Source organism: Amblyomma americanum, chromosome 1 (assembly GCF_052857255.1).
Source record: "Amblyomma americanum isolate KBUSLIRL-KWMA chromosome 1, ASM5285725v1, whole genome shotgun sequence".
NCBI lineage: Eukaryota > Metazoa > Arthropoda > Arachnida > Ixodida > Ixodidae > Amblyomma > Amblyomma americanum.
This window is the reverse complement of record NC_135497.1, coordinates 402117559-402135229: the sequence shown is the minus strand read 5'-3', so window position 1 is coordinate 402135229 and position 17671 is coordinate 402117559. Positions and strand designations below refer to the sequence as shown.

The window sequence follows — 17671 nt, the reverse complement described above, 5'->3', positions numbered from 1 at the left end:
CAGAGCAAAGCAGCTGGACTAATCTTTCCTCTATGTACAGTAAAAGCTTGTACAGTCAAACCCCTGCTACAACGAATGCTACGACAGCGAAATTTCTGCCACAACCAAGTATTTTCGAATCCCCGTCAGCAAACCATACAAGGAAACGCAATTATTTCCCCAGACAATGAACAATTTTTAGAGTGAGGTTCCGCATCAAGAAAATTTTTGAGTAAGTGGCTGATTTTTTGTTCTTTTTTGCATCCACGTATGCCTATGTATCTTGTTGGGTTTCACCAAAAACGGCTGTTAAAGACAGTTTCTATAGTGCAGCTGACATTCCCTGTGGAATCAGAATTAATGGGCACGTATGAGCTGTGGGGTTTTTATAAGGGAGGATAAATATGTTCTCCCCGCTTAACCATGACTGACACAGTTCAGTAGTGCCAGACCCCACCCCATGATCGCGTACGCTACCGAGTGCATGATGGCCACGGCGGCCCTTGCTTTGAGGGAGGCAAAAGAACAACACTCTGGCTGACACAAACAGGCATTTATTGCTACAACAGCACTAGCTATCAACAAAATACGCTACGGAATCGAGTTCGTCCGACTGACCAGCACGGTTACGAGCGAACGTTCGCCCATGTTAGGGCAAGAGAGAAACTCCGAGGCTGGACGGGACAAGCTGGCAGGGAAATGTTCCCACCACAGGGCCTCGCACCGCTGGTGGAGAATGGAGAGCCGCGCCAAACAGTCCATGCACGCAGTGTTCCTGAGCCGGAGAGAGTCCTCTCCCATGTGTGCATGCAGCAGTCACGCCGTCCGTGATGTTCTTGTCACTGTGACGCCGGCGCCCTCTCTTGTTTGAAGTCTGTTTTACCACAAAGCAAAATGATACATGAGATGTGGTAGGGGAGGTGAGAAAAAGCTACATACAAGTAGCTTGACTAGCCCCACCTCCCAATAACTGACAGCGGATGCTTTGACAGAGATGAGTAGCACAGATTCACACTACAAATATCACAACTGCGATGTTAGTTTGTAAACAATTGACATAAAATGCAAGCAACCCTGTTACCTCGCAAATTGGAGTAAACAGCAAAATATTAGCAAGCATTATACAAAAAGCGAATACAAGTCAAGCTTAGAAAGTGCACGCAATTTGTCTATTGTGAAGTGGTATTTATTTAAAGCCTGTGGAGTGCTATACTGAACCATCTGAAATCCATAATTTGTGCAAGATCTTGGAACATGCCAGAGTTCTGTGTGCCTCATTGAGCATAAAGATGTGCTACTTCTTAGATTCGCTAATGTTTTCAAAGTATCAGTGTCTTTACGTATATCAGTTTTAAGTGTTGACAGTTGCTTAGTCATACAACTTCTGTAATTTCACAATTTTGAGTTTAGTGAACAATGGAGATGTGTGGTCATTATAAGGCTGCTTTGAAACCACTTGTAGTGCTTTTTTTTGCATTATTTTTAGGTTAACATTGCCTTCTTGGTGCCGTTTCCCCTAGATGGCAGTATCGCAAATGTGATTCAAACAGGGCTACTTATATTAACGGTTTTGGTGGACAGGTAGAGAAAACATGCACTTCCTTAACATACCTAAGGCCTTCGAGAGTTTAGTGCGCTGGTAGTCAGTATAAAACAAAGCTGACCACCAAATAACACCTCTGTGCGAAATTTCATCCTGACGAAGCGAGCGATTAAGGCAAGAGGATTTTTTTTTTCTATGCTCTTTGAGCAACGCTACACTCAGTACTACTGAGTTCTCAAACCATGTGCTGGGAACTTGCGTCAAGCTTGTTTTTAGGAGGCTGGCCCCATAGAGTTTCTTACTATTAACTAGAGGGACAGCTGGCGGCGATGCACTTCAGCCACCATGGACACTCATAGCATCGTGGGCCGGTGAGCTACCTAATGCGGGACAGTTGGATTTTTTCGGAAACGCACAGTGGCGTTACTGAGATGTGTCATTCCGTCCATGGCGTGCCCCGCACGCAGGCAACTTTGGCGCGAACGTAGTGTGCAAAGGCCATAGTAGCGAAAACGCAACAGCACATGACGCCAATAAAAATTTGTTTTCAGAAGACCCTTTAAAAAAACGTCTTAACATGTTTAAGTAACAACATTATGTTCCTGTTAAGCCCGAAATATTGTTTTTTGTGGTGGGCAGTACTTGGTCAATAGGAGAGCAAGCCATCTATTATTTTGGGAAAACTTTGCATTTACATGGTTTTGTGGCCATTTGTTGCAATTTGACAGGATATTGAATGTTAGAAGAACATTTATTTTTGCATTATTTTTTGGCCAAAAGTTGTGGTTCCGCACAATAAACGTTTGTTCGGCAGTCGGTAGCTCTCCGTCCCATGATGCTTAGAGCGCCCATGGTGGCTGAAGAGGTCTCGAGGAAGCTCCATGCGAATTCCCATAGACGGGGCACCAGCTTTCCTTCTAAGTAATAGTAAGACAGTCTAAGCTAGCCCAACAGAAGCGCACTCAGTGTTTCCAGTTTTCTCAAGTCTCGGTATCTTAATATGGCAAAATCCTGTCGCTTTCCAACCCCACCCGTCATCGACGGCAACCGAGCTGACGTTCATAGTCGATTTGAGTGTTCACTACGGCATAGGCTTGCTGAGCCAAACAAATAATTCCAAAAATTTGAAGTAATATGTGAATTCTGTAATAAGCACTCACGCTGGCCATTTGGGAACACTGTGCTCAATGGGCAGTCACTGCGTGCATCTGGTGACCTCGGCCCAACGCTAGGAGCGCACTTTAGGTAGAGGCGCTGATACTGCATAATGCTGATTTATTTTGTGTATTTCGTAAAGTGAGAGACATGATTATTGCGTTGGTCATGTGCCATGATAATTTACGCGGAACAAGGGTGCATACTTTGAAGTCCAAGGCATTTTTGGTTATGCTTGCATATGGGATAGTGCATAGAAAGTGATGGCTTCCAACAGTGAGCTGCTTCCATAATGAGAACTTACTATGCGTCTAAAAGTGACGCTGACGAACCCAGGTCCAAAATTTATTCTGCGATGATTTCAAAAGCTTCTGTCATAATTCGTTCTTTAAATTCCGTTGCGTGCAGAATGAACATTCAGTTGTTCATGCCATATGTTAATTCATCCTCGCTCCCTGTGTCCAGCTTCTAAGTGGAATGAAAAGGAGTCGTCCATCAGCTCCTCACACTACCCCACACTCACACCTGCCCGCTGGCCGGCGTGGCTGGCACTGGCAGTGCACGCACAGTCATGCACAGCCCTGTCCGTCAACGACAGCGCTCGAACTCCATGCAGTCTGCTCTCCTCTGTGGTCAGAGCGATGTCTAGTGGCGCGCCTGGTTCGAGATAGGGCGTGTTTGATGCTCAGACGATATTGAGAAAGATGCGCTATCTTGAACCAGGCACTGCCGCTAGACGTCGCTCTCCACGCGGTCGAGTGCAGACGGCACAGAATTCGAGCGCTGTCGTTGACAGACAGGTGTGTGGACGACTGTGCGTGCCAGTTCGGCCTTGTCTGCATGGCGGAAGCGCACATAACGGGCCGGGATTTAACCTGTAATTCTTTCTCTGTCCCTAAGCTTTACTTCTTTTCGTCATCATCCAATAAATTGCTCCCGTTAAGCACAGGAACCGCATGTTGTTGGGCAAGCAAGGAAGGCCTGCCTGTTGGTTGATGCTTGTAGGGCACGTATACGGTCCTTTAAAGGGGCTCTGAAATGCCTTCCGAGGAGAACACATTAACTCACTTAATCACTGCACTGTATTGCCATGAAAACCAGAGCCAAATAATACTCTTCTACATGCAGGAGATGACCCACAATCATGCGCCAAAGTTTACGAGCCCTTCCTGGCGACATTTTTATGCTCGCACCCTCCTCCGTCCCCCGCATCTGCGTAAACAAGGTGAGAGGTGGCGATTGGTTAGATTCTTTCAGACGTCAAGCAGCTACGAAGCCCGCGGCCAATAAGCCGCTTAGCTCTGGTGGGTCGGGAAGCTCCGCTCCCAGAGGGGGGTCGGTGCACCTACCTTCCAGCATGCAAAAGGTGACGAGAGGAGAGGGAAAGGCGCGAAGGCGCTGAAATCAAATTTTAACTACAGATAACTTAGCCTCTACAAAGCGCATTTAAAAAATCCTTGCTGGACACTATTCGCGAAGCGGCGTGCTTCAATATCCCAGGCATGCCGCAACTTTATTAGAGCCCCCTTCACAGCCCCTTTAAGCTTCACTGCGTAGGGTGCTTCAAGTTAAGGTGCTTCAAGTTAAAACCAATATTTCAAGGGCATAACCTGTGCTGTTTGGATGCACTGATCTTAACCCCGCTGGGGGGCACCTGCAGCTTGCAGGCGTCAGTGAGTGGCGACACCGCGGGTTCTCGAGCATCCGCAGGGACATCCCCACAAGGGGATGATGGTGAACCGTGCATCACCATGGACCCGAGCACCCGCACCTAGCCGTGCGTGGCATCACCGTGTCCGGGGAAAAGGGGATCCTGGTGGTTGAGCCGATGCTGAGCGTTTGGACCTTTAAGGCCCCTCGGCGGAGGCAACACACCACTTTGGCCCCAGCTTCCTGTAGACGGCACCTCCGGCCTGACCCGACCGGGGGGAATGGGCAGTCGCCTTTTCCTGTCCTCCCCTCCATCTTTCACGTTCCTATGTCTTTCTCACAACTCTGCTATCTCCTACTCGCTTCTTGGTTTTTCCTTTTTTCCTGGCGGCGAGGGTTAACGTTGTGTGACCAACTACCCTGAGTTGTGTCATATTTGGTTATAGTTGAGCTGTACAGCTGGCGTGGGCAGGACTTGCTATCAAGTTCCTGTCCCGTCCCCTTGTTGGACTCCGTGGTGGGTGGCTGACACCATGACCGAAAAACAAAATTTTTTTATGGCTCCCCAACTTTCAAAACCTGATCGCTCTCTCAAAAGAGGGCGGAACGAGGCAGACAACTTCTTTCAAAAAAGAAAAGTAACTTTCCCCAAATATCATGTGATCCACAGTGAACAACAAGATAAACAGGCAAGAATAATATCCCCCTTCCTTGTGGCAAAGTGCTTGACTGAAACCTTAGGCATTGGCTATAAGCTGTCAAAAATGGCCAGCGGCGACTTATTTCTCGAACTGTGTGACAATGTCCAGCACTCTAAGCTCTCCAACCTAACGTCCATAGGGGAAATCCCGGTCTCCATGACTCCTCATTGCTCACTTAACACTGTCCGAGGCGTAATATCGGAAAATGATTTTCTTCACATAACTGAAAAAGAAATGCTCGAAGGGCTCATCGACCAAGACGTCACAGATGTCCACTGAATCAAAATCCGGAAGGACAACAAGGAAATAGACACAAAACACATGATCCTGGCGTTCAACACCAGCACCCTGCCCGACACAATCGACGTGGGATATTTGAAAATCAATGTAAGACCATACATACCAAACCCTCGCAGATGTTTCAACTGCCAAAGGTTCGGTCATGGCTCACAGAGCTGCCGCGGTCGCAAAACATGCGCAAAATGTGCCTCGAATGATCACCAGTCTGATGTATGTGACGCAGCCCTGCGCTGTGCAAACTGTGAAGGAGAACATGCTGCATACTCCAGGGCGTGTCCGTCCTAGAAGAAAGAAAAAGATAATCACCATAAAGACAAAAGAAAACATTTCATTTAAAGAAGCGAGAAGGCATTTTGCACTTACAAACACATTTTCCTTCACAGCAAAACAAAACTTCGCTGATGTGGTGTGCAGGGGCGTAGCACCACACAGCACTCCGGCACCTGCCAAGGCTGGTGCTACCGAGCCTATGGCAAGGCCATCCACGCCCCAGGCAGGGTCAGCGAAAGCTGCCCTGTCATTGCCAAAGCAGGGACTGCCGTTCCATGGGTCGGCATCCCGCAGGACATCCCCCCGTTGGGAGAAGCCTGAAACTAACCGCGGCTGCGCGGTCCTCCAGCACCTCTGTTGAGGTGATGGATACAACACCCACTCCGCCTCCATTACAATGGCGGAACAGCTCTCTTGAGCGAAAAAAAGACAGGCCCCTCATAACGGGCCCACCACATAAGTAAATCCCCTTTCATTTTCTTTCAGAAACACATATTTTAGGGTCAATGTTACCCATAGTTTTATCTTTAGTAAAACAGCGCGAACAACATAGGACAAGATGAAGGAGGACACAGGACGGGCGCTGACTCTCAACTAAAGTTTATTAGGCAACACCTGGTGTTTATAAAGAAAAAATCACATAGACAAAGTACATGACATGTCACACTAAAAGCGATAAAACAAGAGGCAGAGATGCATACGACGCTCAAATGCCACCAAGAAAGGCTATCTCTTTGTCACAAAGAATGACTGACGGTTTGCTGACACAACTGGCCTCTTGACTGATATAAAAGGCTTCCATTAATTCCCGCGTGGTCTGTTCACTGTGCGTATAAAGCACCTTCGTGCTACGCCAGATGGCCGTGCATTTTTTCTTTTTCTTTTTCATTACCTCACACTTTTTGCAGTGGCTGACCAAGTAAGAAAGATCCTTGTCATTTTCCAGATTATTTTTGTGCTCCTGTAACCTTTTATTTAAGCATCGTCCTGTCTGCCCAATGTACTGGGCTCCGCAGGAGAGTGGAATTTTGTACACAACTCCTTTGCGACAAGCTTGTTCCTGTGCTCGGTGCCACAACCTTTCCTTTTTCTCGACCGTTTCTTCTCCCTTTGGATCGCCGGACACAACTGTTTTAGTTTGTTGGGAGCTGATATTGCTACATTAACCTTATATCTATTTGCCACATTTTTTAGCCCATGGGTGATACGATGTAGATAAGGAAGAATAGCAACTTTTTTCTTTTTTTCCTGTTGGTTGTTACGTATATGCTGAGTGTCCTGCTGTTTCACCCACTTGAGCAAACGAGAGCAGGCGTCGCTTACCGTAAAACTTGGGTACCCGGCAAGCCTAATTCTGGATAGCTGAGATTGGAAACTGTCGCTGAGAGAATGGTGACAGGATTTTGTCACAGAATTACGGAGGCAGGAACTAATAATACCATTTTTTACAATTTTGGAATGACCCGAGTGGGAACTAAGGAGCGGTTTAGTAGATCCGGGGTTATACTTCCAGCAGACATGAGCGGGACTGAATCGCAGGCGCAAATCTAAGAACTGCAACTCTTCCTCGGAAGGTGCCTCGAAGGTGAATTCCAGCCCTGCTCCCCATTTTCTGAAAACCTTCAAAATGTCAGCCATGCGCGTTGTTAAGCGATCGCGTTCAGTAAACACCAGGTAGTCGTCCACATACCTAACGGTCTTTAGGTGCATTCCCGATAGTTCCCTCTCGACCGGGGCGACGCTTGACCCGATACATACTCCTGCCTTCTGTGAATACAGTTTGCCCTGCCAACCTACGACGGTCGAACATAGGTAAAAACGGAGTAGCTCTAGGAAGCTTTCAACTGTCAGACCACACTTCATGACGAATTTATAGCTCATCATTATCTTCTGTAATGCACATTTTTACACGTTTCAACAGTTTGTCATGCGGGAGGCTGTAATATAAGTCTATGACATCAATACTGAAGGCGACACGGCTTCCTGGGTTGTGATCCTTCAGGAAAGAAACAAGCGTAGCGTAATTTGGAATCCTTAATGGATCATTCAGGCACAGGGACGAAAGGTGTCGTTGCAGAAAAAGTGACACATGTTGTTGCCACGTGTTCTTCTCCGAGACGATTGCCCGAAACGGGACGTCGACCTTATGCGTTTTCGCATTGAAAAATAACTCGAGGTAGAGTTTTTTGCACTTGCCAACCTGTGTGCACAGCCGTTCAAGGCCAAGGTTGTTGAGAAGCGTCACGGCTTGCTTCTTGGTCTCCGCTTCCTTCAATGGTGATACCTCGAAGTTCTTGACCACTGCTGCTAACGCTTTTTCTTGGAATTGCTGTTCAGAAAAAACAGCAAAGCCGCCTTCTTTATCCGATTGAACCGCCCTTATGTCATTCGAACACATCCACTTGGCAATGGCATGTACCGGACTAGGCTTCTTCTTTTCCTCCTTCATGCGGTCAAGGACTTGCACACACTCTGTGATACATCGATGTCTTTCATTATCCTGCAATTGATCTTGACATTGAAAGTTTTTCCGCCTTGTCTAGTCTAGGCTCGAAGGCATGCTTGGGGCCGAGCTTCAGGACGTCAGTTAAGTCCGGCGGGACTTGTTCATCGCAAAAGATGAAAACCTTGCCTTCTTGGGGGTAGTTCCTTTTCTTCTTGGGCGGCAGTCGGGGACGCACTGTACTCCAAAGGAACTGGGTGAGCCGGTCCGACGTTGCGCACCATCCACGGAACGATCTCCCTGCTCTTTGTCTGTCCGTAAGTCCGCAGGCTACCCGCAAGCAATCCTTGAAATGTCGAGCCTTTTGCTAGTACTCCGAGGCCAAGATGCGGCACAACCTTCTGCTGTGCCCGGCGGATGGTTGCAAAAACCCGCATGCGGCAAGGGCTTCCGGGGGAGCCACTCGTAGCTTCCCATACCAAGATGCTTTCCTGGCTTGGCAGACACAAACGGCGATGAGCGGCGCAATCACTGCCGGGTTGTAGAAAGGTAAGTTCCCACAAATAACAGAGCCCGTTGCACAAGAAATATGGCTAAGTAGAACGTTCATTTGGGCGAGTTGGTATAGATGCATCTTTAGTAAAACAGCGCGAACAACGTAGGACAAGATGAAGGAGGACACAGGACGGGCGCTGACTCTCAACTAAAGTTTATTAAGCAACACCTGGTGTTTATAAAGAAAAAATCACATAGACAAAGTACATGACATGTCACACTAAAAGCGATAAAACAAGAGGCAGAGATGCATACGACGCTCAAATGCCACCAAGAAAGGCTATCTCTTTGTCACAAAGAATGACTGACGGTTTGCTGACACAGTTGAGAGTCAGTGCCCGTCCTGTGTCCTCCTTGTGTGGTCTGACAGTTGAAAGCTTCCTAGAGCTACTCCGTTTTTACCTGTGTTCGACCGTCGTAGGTTGGCAGGGCAAACTGTATTCACAGAAGGCAGGAGTATGTATCGGGTCAAGCGTCGCCCCGGTCCTTAGCGAAATATTTTTGATGTACGTGGATAGGGACCTCGAGAGGGAACTATCGGGAATGCACCTAAAGACCGTTAGGTATGTGGACGACTACCTGGTGTTTACTGAACGCGATCGCTTAACAACGCGCATGGCTGACATTTTGAATGTTTTCAGAAAATGGGGAGCAGGGCTGGAATTCACCTTCGAGGCACCTTCCGAGGAAGAGTTGCAGTTCTTAGATTTGCGCCTGCAATTCAGTCCCGATCATGTCTGCTGGAAGTATAACCCCAGATCTACTAAACCGCTCCTTAGATCCCACTCAGGTCATTCCAAAATTGTAAAAAATGGTATTATTAGTTCCTGCCTCCGTAATTCCTTGACAAAATCCTGCCACCATTCTCTCAGCGACAGTTTCCAATCTCAGCTATCCAGAATTAGGCTTGCCGGGTACCCAAGTTTTACGGTAAGCGACGCCTGCTCTCGTTTGCTCAAGTGGGTGAAACAGCAGGACACTCAGCATACACGTAACAACCAACAGGAAAAAAAAAAAAAGTTGCTATTCTTCCTTATCTACATCGTATCACCCATGGGCTAAAAAATGTGGCAAATAGATATAAGGTTAATGTAGCAATATCAGCTCCCAACAAACTAAAACAGTTGTGTCCGGCGATCCAAAGGGAGAAGGAACGGTCGAGAAAAAGGAAAGGTTGTGGCACCGAGCACAGGAACAAGCTTGTCGCAAAGGAGTTGTGTACAAAATTCCACTCTCCTGCGGAGCCCAGTACATTGGGCAGACAGGACGATGCTTAAATAAAAGGTTACAGGAGCACAAAAATAATCTGGAAAATGACAAGGATCTTTCTTACTTGGTCAGCCACTGCAAAAAGTGTGAGGTAATGAAAAAGAAAAAGAAAAAATGCACGGCCATCTGGCATAGCACGAAGGTGCTTTATACGCACAGTGAACAGACCACGCGGGAATTAATGGAAGCCTTTTATATCAGTCAAGAGGCCAGTTGTGTCAGCAAACCGTCAGTCATTCTTTGTGACAAAGAGATAGCCTTTCTTGGTGGCATTTGAGCGTCGTATGCATCTCTGCCTCTTGTTTTATCGCTTTTAGTGTGACATGTCATGTACTTTGTCTATGTGATTTTTTCTTTATAAACACCAGGTGTTGCCTAATAAACTTTAGCTGAGAGTCAGCGCCCGTCCTGTGTCCTCCTTGATCTTTCCTACGTTGTTCGCGCTGTTTTACTAAAGATGCATCTATACCAACTTGCCCAAATGAACGTTCTACTTAGCCATAGTTTTATGTCTTCAGGAGACCAATCTTGGTCCACAACATGTGCATATCCTGAAACATTATAAAACTTTTAGACGCGATCGCGAGCAGGCAAATCGACTCTCGGGAGGCGTCGCAATTGTTGTCCAAAGCGGCGTCCCTGCTCGAGAAATCGAGCTCGATACAAAACTTGAGGCGGTTGCAGTCAGCATTGTCAGCTATAAAACACTAACAATCTGTTCCGTATACATTCCTCCATATTTTACATTAACAGTCTATGATCTAGAAGAATTGATAGATGAACTTCCAGAACCATATCTGGTAGTTGGGGATTTTAACGCTCACTCCCCTTTTTGGGGAAGCGAGCGCTGCGACTCTAGGGGGCAAACAATCGAAGATTTTATCCTCTCAAATAACATCTGTCTTTTAAATACAGGAAAAGCCACTTATTGTTGCCCAAGCTCGGCAAAAATGAGCTTCCTCATTTAGCTTTCGCATCACCATCGCTTTTTAACGATTTTAAATGGGATATTTTAAATGACCCTCTGGGAAGTGTTCACTTACCTATTATCATCAGCCTCTCATCGTCTACTCCATTCACACCCACAAGACCATGGCGCTGGAAACTTCACCTCGCTGACTGGTCACTTTTTACAGCTAATGCCACACTAGAAAAGAAATTTTGTGAAGACCTCACCGTAGACGAAATTAACGAAAGGTTTACTACATGCATAATATCAGCCGCTACACTAGCCATACCACAAACAACAGGACTCGTACACAAAAAACATAAAGTATGGTGGACACAAGAATGCACATTAGCAAAAAAACAACAAAATAAAGCTTGGGGCTCTCTGCGTCGGTATCCAACAGCGGAGAACTTGATTGCCTTTAAGAGGGCCAAGGCCAGAGCGCGATTCATTCGAAGAAATGCCGAGAAATCCTCTTGGCAGAAATATGTGTCCTCAATAAACAGCTCAATAACCTCAAAAAAGATGTGGGAAAAAGTTCGTAGATTCAGTAGTGACCATACCCCTTTCACATTTCCTCTATTGACTACACCTAGGACACAAACATCATTAGAGGAACAGGCCAACATATTGGGTGAGCATTTTGCTGAAGTTTCCAGTTTGTCCAATTACACAAACACGTTCCAGAAGCACAAAGCAATAGCAGAAAAACAAAAACTTCCATTTGCAGCAGGTATGCACGAGGACTACAATCAACCCATCACACTCCAGGAATTGATCAGGGCATTATCTTCGGGTAAAAAGACTGCACCAGGCCCAGACAGTGTGCATTACACTATGCTCGCCCATCTCTCTGAGGCTGCCGTGCAGGCATTGTTGAAATTCTTTAACAAAATATGGACAACTGGGTGTATACCTGAGGAGTGGAAGTAAGCAATAATAGTACCTTTTCTGAAACCCGGAAAACCACCAACAAGTCCTAACAATTACAGACCGATAGCCCTCACCAGCTGCATTGCTAAATCTTTCGAAAGCATAATAAGCATTAGACTGACCTTCACACTTGAATCTCGTCGACTCTTAGATGTACATCAATTTGGATTTGGGAAAGCATGCTCGACCACTGATCACCTTGTCCACCTAGGAAACACCATCCGAGAGGCGTTTATCCACAAACAGCACTGTGTCGGGGTCTTCTTCGATTTGGAGAAGGCCTATGATACCACGTGGAAGTTCGGCATCCTCCATGACCTAGCAGAGCTAGGGATCCGCGGCAGGATGCTGAACTGCTTGGACAACTTCCTGACCAACCGCACATTCAGAGTCCGTCTGGGAGCAACTCTGTCAATGACATTCACCCAAGAGAATGGCGTACGCCAGGGATGCATTTTAATTACGACACTCTTCATAGTAAAAATGAATTCCTTGGCCAAAGTAATACCCAAGTCCGTAATGTATTCAGTTTATGTAGATGACCTACAGATAGCATACACTTCTTCCAGCATACTGTCCTGCGAGAGACAAATACAAATCACTAAATAAACTGGCTGCTTGGGCAGAGAAAAATGGATTCAGGTTCTCCCCTCAAAAAACAGTAGCTGTTCTGTTCTCATTATGACGAGGTCTACAGGTTGATCCCAATCTGTGCTTGAATCAAACCACACTGCCAGTCAAACAGGAACATAAATTTTTAGGCGTCACTTATGACAAGAAACTTACATTTCTACCACACATTAACATCCTTAAAAAGAAAGCATCCCAAGCCCTCAATGTATTAAAGGTACTCTCGCGAAAACGGTGGGGGTCCGATAGAGCATGCTTATTGCAAATATATCGCTCTTTGGTGCGCTCCAAGCTGGACTACGGGTGTGTGGTATATGGTTCGGCAAGAGCATCCTACTTGAAACGACTGGACCCTGTTCATAATCTTGGTTTGCGCCTATCAAATGGAGCATGTAGAACATCCCCGGTAAATAGTATTTATGTTGAAGCTAATGAGCCCACACTAGAGGATAGAAGAGTCACACTTACATGCAAGTACATCCTTAAAACCCGTTCTCTTCCTAAACATCTCTGCTATCCCATTGTTACCAAGTGCCCATTGAGAAGATTATTCAATAATAAACCACATTTCATCAGGCCACTAATAATGCGCTTGGAAGATAAATATGAAGAGTTAGCAGTGCTGGATGCCATACCGAATATTGCACAAGGACATGAATATCTGCCACCATGGTACAGCCTTCCTACGGTGTGTGACTTCACACTAACACACGTAAACAAAGAGCAAATGCCACATGAGCACATACTGCAAGAGTTCTTTGCCTTACAAGAAAAATATGACACCTACACTGAATTTTTGCACTGATGGCTCAAAAACAGAGTCATGTCGGAAGTGCAGTAATTCAAGGAAAAAACGAAAAAATGACACGATTACCACAGTATGCATCGGTATTTACTGCGAAGTGTTATGCCATCCTCGTAGCCGTAGAACAAATAGTATAACAAAATATAAAAAATAGCATCATTTACACCGATTCACTGAGTATGCTCAAAGCGCTGCACTCTACAAATGCTGCTGAACCCATAATAGGAAAAATCATACATAACATAGTTAAAATCACGAAGCAAAAACATAACATTATATTCTGCTGGGTCCCTAGCCATGTTAAAATTTTAGGTAATGAGAGAGCAGATACTTGCGTAGCACAAGCTCGAATTGGTCATATGAAACAAGTTAGCATACCACAGAGGGATTTTTCTAAATTACTGCACAGTGAACTCAGAAATAAGTGCCAGGTTGCATGCGACGAACAGACAAACAACAAACTACATTCTATAAAACTTGTTTTGGGAGAATGGAGATCATGTAAACATCAGGAGCGTTTTACAGATGTTATTTTGTGTCGACTACGCATTGGACACACACACCTTACACACAACTTCTTACTGACAAAAAAAGACAAACCTCTCTGCGAAATGTGTGGTGATGAACTCACGGTAAACCTCATTTTAATTGTATGCACAAAACTGGAGCAACTGAGGAAAAAATATTTCACAACATTCTACAATGAATACATCACACTACACCCCATGTTACTTTTAGGAGATCAAGCACTGGTTGATTTTTCAAACATTTTTAAGTTTCTCAGAGAAGCCAATGTTTTAAACAAACTTTAGATATAAAAAGCGTAACCTTTAAGAAGAGCTCTAACCGTGTGTTTGGCGCATCATAGCCTCAGTTGCTTTTGCGCCATTAAAATCAATATAACTAACTCAACCTTCTCGAGCTGAGCAGTGTATTGAGGATCGACAACCAACTGGGGCCACGTGCAGATCAACTGAACAAGATCCTCGCAGAATACAGGGACGTCTTTGATGATAGCATTGGAAAACTCAAGCACATCAAACTGAAACTGCGTCTTCAAAGTGGTGTGCAACCGAAGTTCTACAGGCCACGACAAGTGCCCTATGCCTTGAAGGAGAAAGTGAACACTGAGTTTGAACGGTTGGAAGCAGTCAGCATCCTGGCAAAAGTGAATCACAGTGATTGGGCCACGCCCATAGTGCCTGTAGTGAAAGCAAATGGAACTGTTCGCATATGTGGAGACTTCAAAACCACAATCAACCCTCACTTGGTGGTGGACCAGTATCCCTTACCCTGCATTGAGGACATCTTTGCAAAGTTAGCAGGAGGACAGAAGTTTTCAAAGATAGATCTGAGACAAGCCTACCTACAAATGGAAGTAGATGAGTCCAAGCCGCTCTTGACCATCAACACAGAAAAAGGGCTGTATCAGTACAACAGAATGATTTTTGGCATCTCTCGTGCACCAGCTGTGTGGCAGAGAACAATAGATCAAATCCTGCAGGGAATCCCAATGTGCCATGCTACTCAAGATGACATTCTTGTCACTGGTGAGTCAGAAGATTCTCATCTCAAAAACCTAGAGCTAGTGCTCAGAAGACTGCAAGAGTATGGGCTCAGAGCTAACCTCCAGAAATGTTCGTTCTTTGAAGACTCTGTAACATACTGTGGTTACAAGCTCGATGGAACCGGGTTACACAAGACAGGACAAGATCAAAGCAGTGATACGTGCCCCTACACCCAAGTCCACGTCTGAGTTGAGGTCATTCCTTGGCCTTGTGAACTATTACGGGAATTTTATTCCAGATAGTGCTAATCTTCTCAGACCACTGCATGCGCTTCTGGAGAAATAATCACCATGGAAGTGGACAAAAGAATGTGAGGTGGCATTTCAGCGAGCAGAGAAGATTATAGCCTCAGAAACTGTCCTTGTGCACTACAACCCAAACCTGGAAGTACATCTAGCATGTGATGCTGGCCCCCACGGACTCTGAGCAGTCCTTTCGCACAAAATGCCTAATGGGAGTGAAAGACCCATCGCATTTGCATCTCGAACCTTGAAGGCTTCGGAAAAGCAGTACTCTCAGATAGATAAAGAAGCACTAGCCATTGTCTGGGGTATACAAAAGTTCTATGCATACCTGTATGGAAGACACTTCAAGCTGATCACAGATCATCAGCCTCTGACACATATCTTTGGCCCAACCAGCAGTGTTCGTGCGATGCAAACAGCACGCATTCAACGTTATGCCTTGTTTCTAGCTGGGCTCGACTACGAGATACAGTACCGCAAGTCATCGGATAATGCCAATGCAGATACATTGTCACGCGTTCCTCTTCTAGACAGTCCTGAAGACAAACCAGATGAAGCTTAACTTTTCTACCTGAACCAAATGGAGCAACTACCTGTGACAGCTCATCAAGTCAGACAAGCCACAGAGCTTGACCGTCTGCTATTGAGAGTCCGCTACCATGTTGTGAACGGGTGGGACTCGTGCAAACAAGACAACGAAATCCTTCCATTCTACAGGCGTAGAGATGAACCCTCTTTACACCACGGCATCATTGTTTGGGGCATAAGAACTGTCATTCCAGCTGTATTGCGAGAAGCAGTCCTCAGCGACCTGCACTCTGGACATCAAGGCACTGTAAAAATGAAAGCGCTTGCACGTTCGTTTGTGTGGTGGCCATCTGTTGACACCGATATCGAAGCCATCACTAAGAAATGTGCAGGGTGCTCCAGCGAGAGCAACATGCCACCAAAGGTCTCTCTGCACCCGTGGGAAGTGCCGAGTGGACCATGGCGCCGAGTTCATTTAGACTTTGCAGGGCCATTCCTGGGCAAAATGTTTCTTATTGCTGTTGACTCATCCTCAAAATGGCCTGAAATACATGTGATGAGTTCAACTACGGCAGAGCACACCGTGGATGCACTGCGCGTTATGTTTGCATCTCACGGCATTCCAGAACGCATTGTCACGGACAATGGTCCTCAATTCACATCGGAAGAGCTTCGGACCTTTCTCATGCAGAATGGTGTACGACACACATTTAGCGCGCCATATCATCCGGCGACGAACGGTCTTGCAGAAAGGTTCGTGCAGTCCTTCAAGCACAGTATGAAGGCCATGAAAGGAGAGGGATCCATCATCAAGAAGTTGACAAACTTCCTTTTGGCATACCGTATGACACCCCACTGTGCTACTGGTGAGACACCAGCAAACCTTTATCTCGGGCGCGAGCTACGCACTCGACTAGCACTATTACGCCCACAACTCAGTGGACGTACGTATGAGAAACAAGGGTCATCTCAACCAAGTAAGCCTCAGCGCTCCTTTTCTGAGGGGGAAGAAGTTTCTGTGCACTCCTATAGGGGTACGAGTAAATGGGTGCCCGGAACAATCACAACCAGAACAGGGCCTCTATCATATAAAGTGGAAGTTGGAGGAACAACCTGGAAATGTCACACTGATCAACTGCGCAAGGGTTACACGGACGACAAACGCCATCTGGATCCGGAACCTGAATTCCTACCCAGTATGCAAACCTCCCCGGACAACGAGACATCACCTGCTTGTGTTTCCAGATGAAAACAAATCTGCATCACCTCAACGTGATCCATGTGTGAGTGCACCAGAAGACAAACTTAATACTCCTCGGGTAGCAGTTCCCGTGAGCCTCCCTGATCCTATCACAGGTCGCCCAGTGAGGGTACGTCGACCACCATCGAAACTGGACTTGTAAAAAATTTACAAGGGCGGAAGTGTTGTGTGCCAAAAGCAGCGGCGTACCGTGCGTGTGTTGGCAACTGTGGACACAAGCTGCATGCGTGCGTATTGACGCTGTGTGTGTGTGTTGTGCCGGCGGCATGGCTTCCATGTTGTGTGTCAGTATTGTACCATGTTCTTAGTTGTGCAATAAATGAAGTGCAGACACAACAACGCCCTTCCTTGTTGGAATTTCATTGCTGACTTTATGGAGGAGCTGTACAGTTCCTATACCTATATATCTTTCAGTATTTTGACATAAGGCTCATCTAAACCCTGATTCCGCAATGCCTGTATGACTGCTGAGGTTTCCATTGAGTCAAATGCTTTCTCATAATCAATGAAGGCTATATACAGGGGTTGGTTATATTCTGCGCATTTCTCTTATCATCTGATTGATAGTGTGAATATCATCTATTGTGGAATATCCTTTATGAAAGCCTGCCTGATCATTTGCTTGATTAAAGTCTAATGTTACCTTAGTAAATATTAGCGATTACCTTAGTAAATATCTTGTAGGCAACGGACAGTAAGCATATCGGTTTGTAATTTTTCAAGTCCTTGGCGTCTCCTTTCTTATAAATTAAGATTATATTTCGTTCTTCCAACCTTCTTGTACGGTTGAGGTCATAAGGCTTTGCGTATACATGGCGGCTAGTTTTTCTAGCAGAATCTCCCCTCTGTCTTTCAACACATCTACTGTTACCTGATCCTCACCAGCT

General features: G+C 45.9%; 1 protein-coding gene across 4 annotated transcripts in view; it reads left to right on the top strand.

The window, feature by feature from the left end:
* LOC144115754 (uncharacterized) overlaps window positions 1–17671 on the top strand; it is a 328928-nt gene that overhangs the window by 301126 nt on the left and 10131 nt on the right. For 2 of the 4 annotated variants that reach the window (XM_077650250.1, XM_077650251.1), the window contains exon 2: window positions 3806–3902. The exons of the other annotated variants lie outside the window; for them this stretch is intronic. In XM_077650250.1, the coding sequence (XP_077506376.1) occupies window positions 3809–3902 (94 nt within the window). In that variant the 5' untranslated portion in view covers window positions 3806–3808. The remainder of the gene's footprint in view (window positions 1–3805; window positions 3903–17671) is intronic. 4 annotated transcript variants of the gene reach the window in all.